Below are 14,691 nucleotides of genomic sequence, written 5' to 3'. Positions count from 1 at the left end.
AATAGAGGCATGAATTTGGTAATTCATAAACCTTCCTAAACATAAGAATATATGAAAAATGAGAATATATGCCTAAGTACTCTATATGGCCACGTCTTTCAGCAGCTCAAACAACTTGGAAACTGACAACTGTAATTCTTTTTAGCCTTGTAACCTGGAAAAGATGGAAGATTTTTTTTAAGGTCACACAGTCCACGTGAAATTACAGTAATTGTGATAGAGAATACATAAGGAATGTAACCAGAGGTGTTGCAAAGCATATCAACAGCAAGCTCTAAGAGGACATGAAGGAGGTTTGGCAACTGTCAGAACAAAGCCATGGCGAGGAGAGGGCATCCCAAGTGAAATTCGTGTCTTGGGTCCCAGGTGTCTGATGGGTGCAGCAGTCCTGTGCCCCACACAGGGCTTGATCCTGCCTGTCTAAAAACGTTTTGAAACGATTTTTCGTGTAAGCGGCATAATCTGTAAGCCTGGAGGAGCTCCTGAGAGGAAGAAAGGGGGGCTCGATGTCAGACGGGGCCCTGACACTACCGTCTTGCTTTACTCCAGCCCATCCCACATTCACACCTTTCGACCCACGATCGCTTTTAACTACGTTTTTCTCAGGCCCGTGCATCCGGGCAGAGGTGCCAAACCACCTCATTTTTTTCCCCTTAAAACCCACCGCGAGTCTCCGCCACGCCCATGAACTGCGGTTCCCGACGCTGGGCCCCAAGCCCAGTGCGGGGACGGGGAGCGAGGGGAAAGAGCAGCGGCCGCAGGCAGGGACCAGCCCCAGGGCGACCGTGGAGGGCATCGGGGCGCCCGCCGGCACAGTTGTTTGGGATCTGCGTTGGAAAAGGAAACTCGAGCCGCCGCGCCGACAGCCCCGGAGCGTCCTTCGGGCACCCGCCGCGCCATCCCGCCAGCACCCCGCCGGAGTCCCTGATTGGTCGCCGCCGCCCGCCCGGCAGGGAGTCCCGGCCAATCGCGCTGCGCCCTCGCCCAAGGCACCGCCCGCCCCCCGCCCTGCCGCCGGCAGCGGGGCGCGTGCGCGGCAGATGGCGACGCGGCCCGCCCTCCCGTGCGCCAGGGGGCGCTGCGGGTCGGAACGGCGCCAGCGCGGCGGCCCGAGCGCACGAGTGAGGCGCAGCCCCGGTCCCGGCCCCGCCGCCCGTCCCGTCCCGGCTCGTCCCATCCCGCCCGGCCGCCGCCGCCTCGCAGGAGCCGCGTGGAGTTCGAGCCGCTGCCCCTGTCCGCAGCCCCTCCGCGCGCGGCGGAGCGCACGGCGCCATGCCGAAGAATAAAGGTGAGGCGCCTCCCCTGCCGCCCGGCCTGCCGCCGCCGCGGCCCGGCCCTTCACCGCAGCCATGAGCACTGGCCGGGCTGCGGGCGCGCCGGAGAGGCCCGGGCACGACCCTCCGCATGCCGCCGGCTCTCACGTGGAAGCCGCCGCGGCCTGGTGCCCGCGGGCGGGGCGGACAGGGGGCGGAGAGCCCTCCCGCCTACACCGCCGGGTCCCTCGGGCTAGTTACCCCTCCCCGCTCGCGGACCCTTCCCGGGCGCGGGCCCCGGCCGGGCCCTGCTCATACGCGGCCCTACGGCTTGTCGGAGGCCTCTGGGGCCTGGCCGGCCGGGAGGCGGAGGCCCCGCCCGTTCTCGGCTGTCAGGGGCAGCCGTGCCCGCTCGCCGCGGTCTGCCGCTTCTCCCCTCTTGCCTTACCCTGCTGCTGAAAGGAAGCGAAGAAAGAGCGAGGTTAACAGCGGGGATGACCCATTCTCCTGCTCCTTTTCATAAAGAGCACTTAATTCTGTCGCCACGTGTGTGCCTTTTAAAACGGGCACCTTCACTTGGAACGTAAGCATCTATCCCCCGAGTGTTGCAGGGGTTTCAGCACGGCCCTCAAGTTGGTCTTCCGTCCTTTGGTGTTTGTGTATATCGGGTTCTCCCACCGTTATGGACGAGGCATTTCCTAGCAACGGTCACAAAAGCTGAAAAGGTGCAGATCTTTTGCAAGTCCCTGTTGAAGACTACAGTCGCTCCAGATCAACTAGGGCCTCCGGAATAGTGGCGGCTCTACTCTTTAAATGCTGTGTTACTACTTGGTTAAAAATTTAGAGCAAAACATGTTAAAAGCAAGCAAAAAACCCCAGATTTGGATAGGATACTCAAAACAGCTATGTAGACAACAAGCACAGAAATCTCCATAAGTCTGATTATTTCAGTGGCTGTATTTAGAGACAGTGGTAACATGTGCTCCTTTTTCCCCCCCTTTTAATTTAGGTAAAGGAGGTAAAAATAGGCGACGAGGTAAGAATGAGAATGAGTCGGAAAAAAGAGAACTGGTGTTCAAGGAAGATGGGCAAGGTGAGTTTTTAACTGTAATACGGCAATGTCATTGTTTTCAGTCAGATACTGTAAGTGACATACGATGGACGTTGATACACAAAGTATCTGGATGTCTGAGAAACACAGTTATTATGGAATAAAGACAAGTATTCTTACCGGGGTTGTATTTTAATTCAAAATGACATGTTGGGTGTAGGAGGAAAACATTAGGAAAAGGGAAATTTTAAATAGCTTCACCAACTTAAGAATGAAGTTTCTGTCTCCTTGAGCTTATTGTAATGCCGTGTGTGCGGACGTTACCTAGAAATCCCTTGAGGAGCTCTGTGTGAGGGTTTGCACGCAGTTAGCTTAGCTCTGCTCATGTGGTACCATGTTGCCAGTAGCTGTTGGTTGTCTCTTGGATGCACAGTCCCACTTTCCATTCTATACCATGTTTCTTGGATCCTTCAATGAGCTCTCAGAAGTTGCTGACCTGTCAGAACAGGTGCATCTGGCTGTTCTTCCCCTACCCCCTGATGGTAGAATCACAGAATGGTAGGGGTTGGGAGGGACCTCTAGTCTGGCTAGGATGCTCTAGTCCAACCCCTTGCTAAAGCAGGACCACCTAGGAGATCAGGTCACATGGAAACACATCCAGGCAGGTTTGAAAACCTCTAGACAAGGAGACTGGTTTGGTTGAATTGGTTCCTGCGTTGGGATGTCTCTAACAATTATTAAAACGGCAGCAATAGGTAAGGTCCTTACTTGGCTGTTGTCCAGTAAAGTAAGCCACAGGAGTGTCCATCTGGAAGATGATGACTGGGATGTCATCCCCTCCCTTTTGGCTTACCCTGCCTTGTGTGTCATACTTTTGTGATTGCTCACATACGAGAGTACTTGTGTAGTGACCCATTAATCAGTTGATTTGTTAGAAATACAGGAAGAGTGCTGAGTTAAATCACTGTAGAAGAAGACACCACTGAACTAATTTTTAAGCTTTGATATTCTGTGACAGTGGTAAGCAAAAAAGGAGTTGCTTTTTATGCATCTATAAAACTTACAGTCCTCTTCAACTCCCAAGGAAAACCTACTTAATCAAACATTATTCTCAGTTATAGTCATGTGTGGTTTGTTGCACTTGAGCTAAGGAAAGGTTTTCAAAATATCGAAATACAGCTCTGGCTGATTAAAAGTTGTTTTTTTCCTGGCAAGTATGTGTGGTCACATAAATAGTATTATAAGTCTTACAAGCTTTATAATAATGAGGTTATAATTCTTACAAGCTGTATTCAGTTAAACAGTAATACATCATGTTGCAAACTTAATAGTGTGCGTGAAGTACTTCACTAGTAATTTCTGGTGATGGAATGAGATCAAATCCAAGGTGAAAGATTGAGGGTGGATGTTGGAGAGAAGCTTTGTAGTTTTCAACTGAAGCCTGGTACTTCCCTTTCAGAAGGTTTCTGAGAACACCAGAATGTGTCCTTTCAAGAAGAGTATCTATTTTTTTTCCCATGGAGTGTCCGCAGAAGGGATTCAGTATCAGTGGGCTGCACGGGATGTGCTGCTTTCTGCTCTTGACTCGATAGCGTGAGATTCTTGTCTGTTAAAGACAGGTGCTGTGATGCTGTCGTTCAAACTCTATGAGTGTGACTTGATAGCTCTAAAAATTTCCTGTAGTGAGTGTTTCAGAGGGAACAAAAGCATGGCTGCAACCAGGAAGGAGCAGTGTTTGAAAACATTACCGTCAATAAGGATATGAGAACTGTGACACGTTCAGCAGCCTTTGTGGCTGGTCAAAACTCCTCTGAGATGTTCATGTGGGATAAAATGTTTCAGCAAATTTTGGCCACAGTGGCAAAAGTTTCTGCTTGTTTCCTGAAGCCATATTTATTTAGAAGTTTTGCTGTGTTTTACCATCTCTTTCAGAATATGCCCAGGTGATCAAGATGTTAGGCAATGGAAGACTGGAGGCACTATGTTTTGATGGTGTGAAGAGGTTATGTCATATTAGAGGGAAACTAAGAAAAAAGGTAATTCTGAAGCTTGACAATAGAGAATTGTGTTATATGTAATTGTAGAAACTGACAGGTGTAGCTCATTACAAAAGTTAATGTTTCTGCTGTATGTAATATGTCAAATTGCTTTTTAGATGGTAAACGAGTTTGCTGGCACACAAATAGGCATTCTGTTGACTTTTGTGTGAAGCTTGTAGTTGGAAGGCTGCCTTTCGAGGTATATATTTCAAGGGATAGTTTTTTTATCTGCTTATGAAACATTAGTTTTTCGTATGCTAGAAAATTACATATATAGGAAATATTATGATGCTCCCTAATTGTAGATGCTGAACTTGATGACTGTTTGGAAAATCAGCATGTTATATCTGAGATTAAATCTGTACTTAGCTTAGCAAGAGAACTTCTGTTAACATGAAGATTGACACTCAGTGTAGGAAAACACGGGTGTAAGAGGGTTGTCCAAAGCCACCATTTTTGGATGGTGCTTCCCAAAGCCAATAAGAATCAAGGCTGGATACCCCACTTGGTTTGATCTGGGGAGGAACTGAATAATTATCATCTTCTCACTGTGTGACTTGCCTGAGAACAGTTCAATAAGGGCAGTTTGTGAGCCGCAGACACCTCAGGTGCCATCATTCCTTTTCCCACTTCATCTGTTCCCCAAATACTTCCATACAAAGGTCATCTGTGAAAGTTTGTACCTTCAGAGAAGTTGGGCACGCATGTTTGTGCTCTCGACTTGACCATCTTCGGATGATGTCCCCTCTTGCCCTTGTCAGATGTTACAGCTTTCTAACCCCTGCTGGTGTAAAGTATAGAGGAGGTCCTCTCAGACAGTCTGTTCACAATAAAACTAGATGTTCACTGTGTTTGCTCTGGATTGTTCCACCTATCTTTTTGGAGACTGGTGAATGCACATGTCTTGGTACCATTGTGAGCCCTTCTAGCTCCTTGCAGTACACTGCAATAAACTGTTGAAGGTAATGAGAGTGTACACAGATAAATGCTGGGTGCTGCAGAATTAATTTCTTGCTACAGAAAGCATCACTTATCTATTCCTCATGCCTAAAAGAAAGGAAATGTAGAACTGAATGGGAATAGGACTGTCTTGTACATTTAAGTTGCCATCTCCTGTTTTGAAGACTTCTGACTTTGCTTTGACTGATTAGCATAGTCAGTTACTAGATACATCTCTGTTTATTTTCTTGTGGCCTTCAATGTGTTTGTCCATTACACCCTTTGTCAGATTTTTCTTCCATTGTTGCCCCGGTGGACCTCAGCATGCAAGAGTGGTGGGCTCATGTAGTATTTTTCTTTTCTCAGAAGTTACGGCTTAAAACCACCTAGTTGGTTCTTCTTCAAAGAAGTTTGATTTACCTTAGTAATAGCTCCACAATATGTGAAATAAAACATCTTTGAGTATTTATGACCTTGTTTTCACTGTTGAAATATAAAATTGTATATTTCTACTTATTCTTGGATCAAAAATGGTGAAAATGGTGGCTATAGTGAGACATTTCATAGCTCAGTAAACCTGTATGTGCTGTTTTACTCTTGTGTTATATAACAGAGATGGAATGCCTAAAGTATAACGTATCTTTTCTCTTTCAGGTTTGGATAAATACATCTGATATTATATTGGTTGGCTTAAGAGACTACCAGGTAAAAATCCAGTTTCATTTTCCAATGAAGAATATCTTGGAAACAGCTTTGTTTAATATTAAATTGCAGCAGATACCATGGGGAAATTGCTATTTTTACTTTCTTTAAGTTTATATTTAGTCACTAAATCATGACTTTTAGTTTCCACATATTACAGAAGGATTGTCAGGAGTAGATGACAAATTCTGGTTCAACTTGTTCTTGCAGGTTACACCTTGAGACTTTGTGAGTGAAGGTGCTTATTGGCATCACTCCTGACTTTTTTTCAAATGTAGCTGTTTGATGCTTCAGTCCTGTGATACAAGCACAGTTGAGCCAAGCACCAGATGTTTTGTTGCGATTATAAGAATTTTTGGTAATCAGAATTTTGGAGCTTTGATGTTTAGACTTTTACCGTAAGAGGCCAATTGGTCAGTGAATAATTTCTACTTAAATTTCCAAAAACAGAGCAGCATTATTTTACCTAAAGTAAAGATTACTGGAGAACCGTTGTCAAATTTTCATTAGGTAAATGCTTCTTCATGGTTTTTAGTGTTCTGTCATCAGTTTAAAGATAGATTCTGCTTCTGAAATGTACATTAAAGCTGTAAAACATTTAAGATACTGTCATTTACTGCACACATTGAACTACTTAAATCTAGGAGGTTTTGACACTTTCTGACTGACCACCAAACACCTCACTACCTGTGTTCTCTAAAAAAAAGATGAATTTCAAAGGCATTAAACTGAACGTCTCAAATCACTTATCATAGAAAATTAAGTTACTGCCCAGAAGAAATGAAGACATGATCACCTCTACAACTACCTGAAAGGAGGTTGTAGTGAGGTGGGGATCAATCTCTTCTCTCCAGTAATGAACAATAGGACACAAGGAAGTAGTTCAAGTTGTACCAGGGGAGGTTTAGATTGGACATTAGGAAGAACTTTTGCACAGAGAAGGTTATTAGGGACTGGCACAGGCTGCCCAGGGAGATGGTGTCACCATAACCTGGAGATATTTCAAAGGCATGTAGATGAGGTGCTGTGGGACATGGTTTAGTGGTGGGTTTGGCAGTGTGAAGTTAGTGGGTGGGCTCAATGATCTTAAAGATCTTTTCCAACTGAAACCATTCTAAGACATTCTACAAATGAGCATTTTTTTTCTTCACATTTAAAAGAGCTAGAGGGGAAAGAGGAAGAAGATATTTTTCTATGTATCATATAGCTGTTAATCTGCCATGGTGAATATGGAGATTTTTTTCCTTCACAGATGACTAATAAATCCTAATAAATTCTTATTTAGGATAACAAGGCTGATGTTATTCTAAAGTACAATGCAGATGAAGCCAGAAGTCTGAAAGCATATGGGGAGCTTCCAGAACATGGTAAGAATCTTCTCACTTCAAATTGGAAGTTCATATTGGACAAGAAAATTTAGTCTGTCTTGACTCAGTGTGAGTGCGCTCCTGAACTTCTCTAAATTCCTTTTTAGCTAAAATCAATGAAACAGACACATTTGGTCCTGGAGATGATGATGAAATCCAGTTTGATGATATTGGAGATGATGATGAAGACATTGACGATGTAAGTGGTAAACATGTTTTTTTGTATCATATGCTTGAAGGTGTCCTCTTTGAGGATAAGCTCATTTACCTTGTTTTAAACAAGTCAAATAATATGTAGGTGTTGAAAGTAGCTCACCTTCTCAGGGACCGCTTCAGAAAGTGGTGTGGCCATTTGCACGTCAGCTTCCTGTTCTCTCTTCTGTCCTACAGTCATCCTCTAGCTGGCCTCTAAGCAAACAGCGTGCTTAGTGTCATTGAAAAATGTGCATGGAGAGCAGTCTTCTCATTATCTTTAAGGTGCCTCAGAGAAATTCAAAGCCATTTGACCCCCAAAACCTAGAGTTACATAGCAGCCTCCACGCAAATGGCTGTGCGTGTACACACATACGTGTGTGTGTGTGAGGAGATGCTGTTACATGAGTTAGTGGCCACATATGTGGATGCAGCTGTACTGAATTTGTACTGAAGGTACTGAATGAAGCTCCCAGTACTGCTCTCTGAAGTGTCAGCTCCTTGCAGCAAGCTCATGGTAGAAGGCAAAATAGGATCTAGGAAGGTTTCACAGAGCAACAGGTTGTGTCCCTCACGCAGTAGGCTAGAAAGACCTCTTGGGGAGCAGGCACAGGTAGGTATTGGTGGGTCAGTTCTTGAGACATCTAGGGCAACTGTGGCTACTTGGGTCGAGGCAGGGTGAGCCCTAAACTGCTGATGCAAACTGCATGGGACACCAGCTACTGAAACAGGTCACAGGTTATGTAGGTGTTTTGGTAAATTGCATGAACATGGGTGGGTTTCACCGTTCTGATTCGTCTGTAGTTTTAACAACCTCACTATCTAATAACTACAGAAATACCCAAGGAATTTGTGTGTTTTTTCTAAAAAGAAATACTTTACATCTCCATTTTTGTCTACATAAAAACTTGCATCTCTGTAGTTACTAAAGTTAACCATCATCTTGAATTTATAGTGTCAGTTGTTACTGCTTGTCACCAAGCCATAGTAACTGACTGTGCACACTGTTTAACTGTTGTAGTAACATTGTTACAACTCAAATGATAGAGTAAATTGCAGAAGGAGAATACATTGTGAAATGTTTTTTAAGAGGAGGCCCTTCGTTTTGCAGTTGAGAGATGAATGTGTGCAGGGTCAACTGGCTGAGAGGATAAGTAGTAACTTAGTGAGCCAGTGACTTAGCTTAACTGGATAGACTGTTCTAAGTGTATTATTATGGTTTAATTCTTCATCTTTTTAGTTCTTTCTCTCTCCAAGTTGGTAATATGACCAATTCTCTTTAAATATGCACATTATTTTGAGTTGGAGGTTCTCCGTGGATGATGCATTAGATGAAATGTTTTTAAAATACCAAAATCTTCATGAATTTTTCTCCAGACTTTTGAAAATTGCACTTTGGACCTGGTAGTGGTTGAGCTTAGGGAAAATTTAGCAGATTGAAGCTAGAAACACTTCCTAGTGTGCTTTTAATAATGAGACTATTATAAGATGTCCAAGTGAAGAGTAGTTGTAGGAGTAGTGAAATAATGACATCTGCAGACTAATGGATCTTTGTGGGGGATAATGGTTTTTATGTGAGCAGCTGTGATTGTTTTCAAACTTCTGTCAGCTATGCAGTATAACATCATCATGCTTGTAAAAAAAGACAAGACATAAAGAGACAAAATGTGAATAATCATCCTAGTCTATGTGGAGTGAAGTGTGAAGATTAGAGTTAACATGAGAGATTTGGTGGGACTTTGACTTTGTTGTTCATGTCGGAAGAATGGTTAAAAAATTGTTGATTTTGCCACCAAATTGCTCGCTACTTAATGAAGTTGCCCTTCAATGGGGTTTTGATTTTGAGAAACATAGGATCATTTATGTCTGTACTATTTATGCGTAATTATATTGGCCAAGCTGCTCACCTGCAAAACCATAGTATCATAGAATGGTAGGGTTGGAAGGAACCTTTAGAGATCATCTAGTATCATAACAGTAATTGTGGGGGAGTGGGATTGGAGCACTTGTTCACATCTTAAGAAGGCAGGGTATGAGCTGAGGCAAAACATTGTACTGAGTTCAGGAAGTGTCCTGCTGAACCGTTGAAATAGCTTAAAGACCGAGTTGTTTGATGAAAAATGCACTTGGATTAAATAAATGGTGTGGTGTTCTTGCTTTTCAGATCTAATTTGGAACAGAGGTTTACATTCCGACTTTTTTCCTCCAAGGATTGTTCTACATTGATATTTCGATTATTTTTTGGGTGAAGTCCCTTTCTTTTAAGAAGACTGAAAATTCTCGGTAAAGAGTGTAGTTTGTTACATCAAAAGGATTTATTTTCAGTGTTTGTTTAAAGTATTTATATTTCTTTAGAAATGGATAATGCTGGATTATCACAAAGGTTCAATGAAATGCCACAAATATCTTGTCTCTTCACCAATTAGAGCTTTTACCTCTGGATGTAAGTGAGATACAGTGACATGGGCTGTAAAAGACTGCATTTTTTCCCCCTCTTCTGCTTTCGTCACTACAATTCCAGTTAAACTTGTATTTTGAAATAAAAATTCTTTGCCCTGTAATTGTCATGGATTCTGATTAAACACAGATGCCCAGTTCAGATCAGCACCAAATCATACTATGCAGTGTCTGTCCTTAAACCCCTTGCCTCAACGTTCACTTGAAAAAGATTTTGATAATATTAAAAGGAAGGCAGAGATCTACATTGCAACTCATAATGCATGATGGATCTGCTTTTCATGTCTAGTAGCATGCTGCTATTTTTATACTGATTTTGATAGTTTAAAACATTCATCGTTTCAAAGGTGTAAATTTGCCACGGTGGAGGGGTAGGGGAGAAGCAAAGTAAGCAGCATCACAAATGTGCAGTTGTTGAAGACTCTGGTGTGCGCAGCTCTTCTGCCTCGCGACTGCCGTGGTCGAGCTGCAGTTGCAGAAGGTGAACACTGGGTGACACCCAACTTCACAGGGATCCGTGAATGCAAAGGTTTTGACGGTCGGGTCTGTACTGAAAAATACGTCAAATAGTCTTTTTCCCCAAAGCGAATGCTTAACATTCTCGATATGTTAAACGTGTAGAATATTTTTACATGATAGAAGAGGTTATGTTAAGAGTAGAGTATTATTTTAATCTTAAATTCCATACATTGTAAGGTACAACGTTAAAGTGTATGTGTACTTGGAATAACAGTATAAACAAGAACAGAAATTGGTGTCAGATATAGGAAAAGAATCTTTTCATCCAGAATAAATCACTGAGACAAACTAACGGGGAGATTTTTTTTCACCTTTGGACTGGAGGAATCAGTGAAGGAGCTGAATTAAAGACTAACATCGTCAACGCAGATATTATTTTGTGGTAGCCTTAGTTTCTTCGTCTTCAATAGCATATTTAACAACTCTTGAGAGCAGGTTAATGGAAACTTTCCTTTTGTGCCATAAAAATCTGATTCTTGACACTTGTATTCGTTACACAGTCTTTTTGGTATGATGTAAAGTGACTACCCCAATAGATAAAATGGCTTTAAATAACGGAGTGGCCTCATTGCTTTACTTGATTTTCAAGGAGGAATTCTGTGCTAGGTTTTAACTTACAGAGCTTTTGCAAAACTCTTTGGCTTTTTTTTCTTTCGTTATGGTGTCTGGTTTTGTTACGTGGTCTCTAGCCTAAGGATAATATTTTCTTAGTATTGAGTAATTTTGCCAAATGTTCCGTGGGTTTTAAGTATTTGTTGTAAAAACTTGCTAAATATTGGGAGAAGATACTACCAATGCAGCATTCTTACTCCACTGATCTTAAATGGATGCCATTGCGCTGTCTTTGTGTGCTTGAAAAGGTTCAGTGATGAAGCAACATAAATGCTGGAATGTTTCAGGGTAAGGTTTATCAACTATTTCCTCACTTGCTGGTTTCCTCAACATATTAAGCAGGCTGTGAGCAGCTCTGAAAATGGTTGAAAGCTCTCAAAACTGATCTACAGGTGCAGAAGGTGTCTCTCAGTTGTGCTAGCAGAAGGGTAAATGGTTAAATTACAACAAGCGTTTACTGAAAATACAAAAGTTACAGAAATTTTACTTGCTGAAACCCATCTTGCACCTGTAGGAAGAATGTAAAGTGCATAGTTGGCAGTAAGGAGAAGTACCAATGAATACACCACTTCTATAAGGAACTTATTTTGCTGGACAGAGACCTCAACTATAGAACAAAGATGAAGCTTCCTGGCAGAATTGGTTATGATTTGCCCTGAAGTTCCTTCCAATGTTTATCGCTCCCAGGCTCCAGTCTGGCTGAGCCTAAACTGCTGAGATTTGAAGTAAATGTAGCTATTAGTTTCTTATTAATGTTCTGACTCGGCACCGTTCTGGTTTCCACTGCTGTGCTGTGTGCTGTTGCCTGCCCTCAATACACATCTTTTTCCTCTGTCCACTGCTAAAGCTCCTTTCATAGATCAATCCATGCAGTTTCATATTGTCCCTTCTTGCTTCTCTCTTCTTTGGAAAGGAAAAACCAGCTTTCACACATAGCTCTTCAGTGTCTCCATGCAAAGAACTGTGGTAGAACAGTAACTGCCAGGTAGAGGATTGCAAGATTGCTGACTGTAGAGCCATCAATACTGAGTGTGTTCTAGTTACATTTTTACTAATTCTCAGTTTTATTTTGGGAGCTGCTGCTGGCTTTTTCCCTGTAGTGTAAAATTGAAAGTAAGGATTCAAAGATTTATTTCCTGCAGCTAAAGCATAAACTTTGTGTACTCTGAGGTGTTTCCCACTTTGAGGTCTTTGTGATTAAATGAAAACAAGATTTTTGTTCATTACTCCAAATCCTCTTTGTCTCATAACAGGGGCAGCTCTGCATTCGGTTGGGCAGCTCTAATGCTTTTCTACCATAATCCTTAGCAGATAGTTCAGACACAGCAGTGGAGAAAAAGTCTATGGTTAAAAGAAAGAACAAAAAGGACAAAACAAACCTCTCCTCTTCCGCAAGAGGAGGAGGAGCTGGTAACCTGTGACTGTTGAGCACTGTGATGTTTACTTGTTACTCCTGATAAGTTATACCATGTGACTGTGCACCCTATGTGCTGTGTGGTACTACGTGCTAGTGCCATACATATGTATGATACATGCCTTATCTATGGTACCATGAATAGATACATATGCACAAAGTAGCATACAGGGGGCAATCTGGTAGAGGTCACTTTGGCCATGATTGCTCTTAGTCTGGGTGATGCTCAGGAATCCCAGTGAGCTGGTGACCATTTGCAGCCAGTGCAGTACCTGGCTGTGCTCCTGGGCAGGCTTGGGGTGAAAATGGGCAGGACTCCAAGTCGTCTGGGTTGTGAACTACTGCTGGGACTGCTGCTCTCTGAGACCCTCTGGCAATACGGTAAGCCTTGCTTTGGGGGAGTTGGGGTGTTGGCTGTTGCTGCTATTGAGCAAGCTCCAGTCAAAGCCAGAATTACTTGCTGTCCTTGAACATGACTACTTAGGGGTGTTAATCAGCAGCCATCTGAACATGAGCCAGCAGTGTGCCCAGGTGGCCAAGAAGGCCAATGGCATCCTGGCCTGTATCAGAGACAGTGTGGCCGTCAGGACCAAGGAAGTGATTGTCCCCTTATACTTGGCACTGGTGAGGCTGCACCTCAAATACTGGGCCCGTCACTACAAGGACATTGAGATGCTGGAGCATGTCCAGAGACAGGCAATGAAGCTGGTGAAGGGTCTGGAGAACAAGTCTGACGAGAAGCAGCTGAGGGAGCTGGGGATGTTTAGCCTGGAGAGGGGAAGGCTGAGGGGAGATATGATCACTCTCTACAACTACCTGACAGGAGGCTGTAGCGAGGTGGATGTTGATTTCTCCAGTAATGAATGACAGGACACAAGGAAATGGCTCAAGTTGTGCCAGGGGAGGTTTAGATTGGACATTAGGAAGAACGTTTTCACTGAGAGGATTGTTACACACTGACACAGGCTGACCAGGGAGGTGGTGGTGCCACCATCCCGGGGGATATTTAAAGGTTGCATAGATGAGGTGCTGTGGGACATGGCTTGATGACCGGCCTGGCAGTATGAGGTTAGTGGTTGGACTCGATCTTAAAGGTCTTTTTCAACTAAAATGATTGTATGATTCTGTGGGACTCTGATACTTGTACAGTGGCTAACTGGAGGACCAGGGCCCAGGCTTGTGCCTGTGGACGCTGTGCTGTCCTGTAGGTGCTTTGGCCACTTCAGCAATTAAAATAAGTGCAGCCTTTTGGAAGATGCATGGGAGAAAGAAAGTGTTATCTGAAATAATCTTGGAGTAGTCTGAGAGCAGCTTTATTTGTCCCTTTACACTTGAGGCCCATTGCTGGCTTTTGTGAAGGTAGCTGTTGACAATGTGTTCTCATCTGGATACAAAATAATCTTCAGAGTCTTTCCTCAGGGTGTGTACACCCTTTCTTTTGGAGGGGGAAAGAAGCGAGCAGGAAGGATATCTTGCTTTATTTCATTTTTTTTCCAGCACAGCAAATATGAGTCAGAGTTCCTATTGGCTAAATCAGGTCACCTGCTATATCTCACTCGTCAAATTTAATGCTAAAGGTCAACTTCGTCATTGTAAAATACAATCTCAACCAAACAGAGAGGTGAGCTGAAAATAGTGAGTGCCTTTTATGTAGTAATTCCCTCTAGTAAGTAGGTACCAGCAGCAAAGTACCACCAGAAGTATCTAAAGGTTTGTTTCTCCTTTCAAGTGCTTGTCTGCTCCTGGGCCATATTCTCAGACTTACCTTTAGATGCTTAGCGGGACAAAAGTACTTTTAAAAAACACATAGATGAGACTGTTATCTGTCCTACAAGTTGGCTTTTCTTCATGATTTTTCCAAGGTGTCTGTAGACAGAACACTTGCACAGCAGTTTTCTTTATATCCAATCTGTCAGCTCAAGGAAAGCTTCATCAGATGCTGAAAGAGGCTTGGTAACAGTTAAAGGGCCTATTGCTGCATCGCTTGCCCAACAGCAAATTATCTTTTGAAGGATTCCTCCTGCATTTTGTAGGCATATGTTCTTCCCACTTGTAAAAGCAAGCAGCTCATATTTATTTCTCTAGACTGTGACGGTGTAGGTCTCTCTTCTGACACTAGCATCCATAGTCCTTAATCAGCCTTACT

General features: G+C 43.3%; 1 protein-coding gene across 1 annotated transcript; it reads left to right on the top strand.

Moving 5' to 3' along the window:
* The first annotated feature begins 1,090 nt into the window (after positions 1-1,090).
* EIF1AX (eukaryotic translation initiation factor 1A X-linked) lies at positions 1,091-10,104 on the top strand. Its single transcript, XM_061999468.1, has 7 exons — positions 1,091-1,288; positions 2,263-2,346; positions 4,237-4,340; positions 5,937-5,987; positions 7,270-7,351; positions 7,459-7,550; positions 9,708-10,104. Exons 1-7 carry the CDS (start codon positions 1,273-1,275, stop codon positions 9,711-9,713), a joined length of 435 nt encoding a protein of 144 aa, XP_061855452.1. The 5' UTR covers positions 1,091-1,272; the 3' UTR covers positions 9,714-10,104.
* Positions 10,105-14,691: the final 4,587 nt, after the last annotated feature.

This window comes from Colius striatus, chromosome 1 (genome assembly GCF_028858725.1).
Source record: "Colius striatus isolate bColStr4 chromosome 1, bColStr4.1.hap1, whole genome shotgun sequence".
NCBI classification, from domain to species: Eukaryota; Metazoa; Chordata; class Aves; order Coliiformes; family Coliidae; genus Colius; species Colius striatus.
The sequence above is the reverse complement of the archived record's forward strand: the minus strand, read 5'-3'. Positions and strand labels throughout refer to the sequence as shown.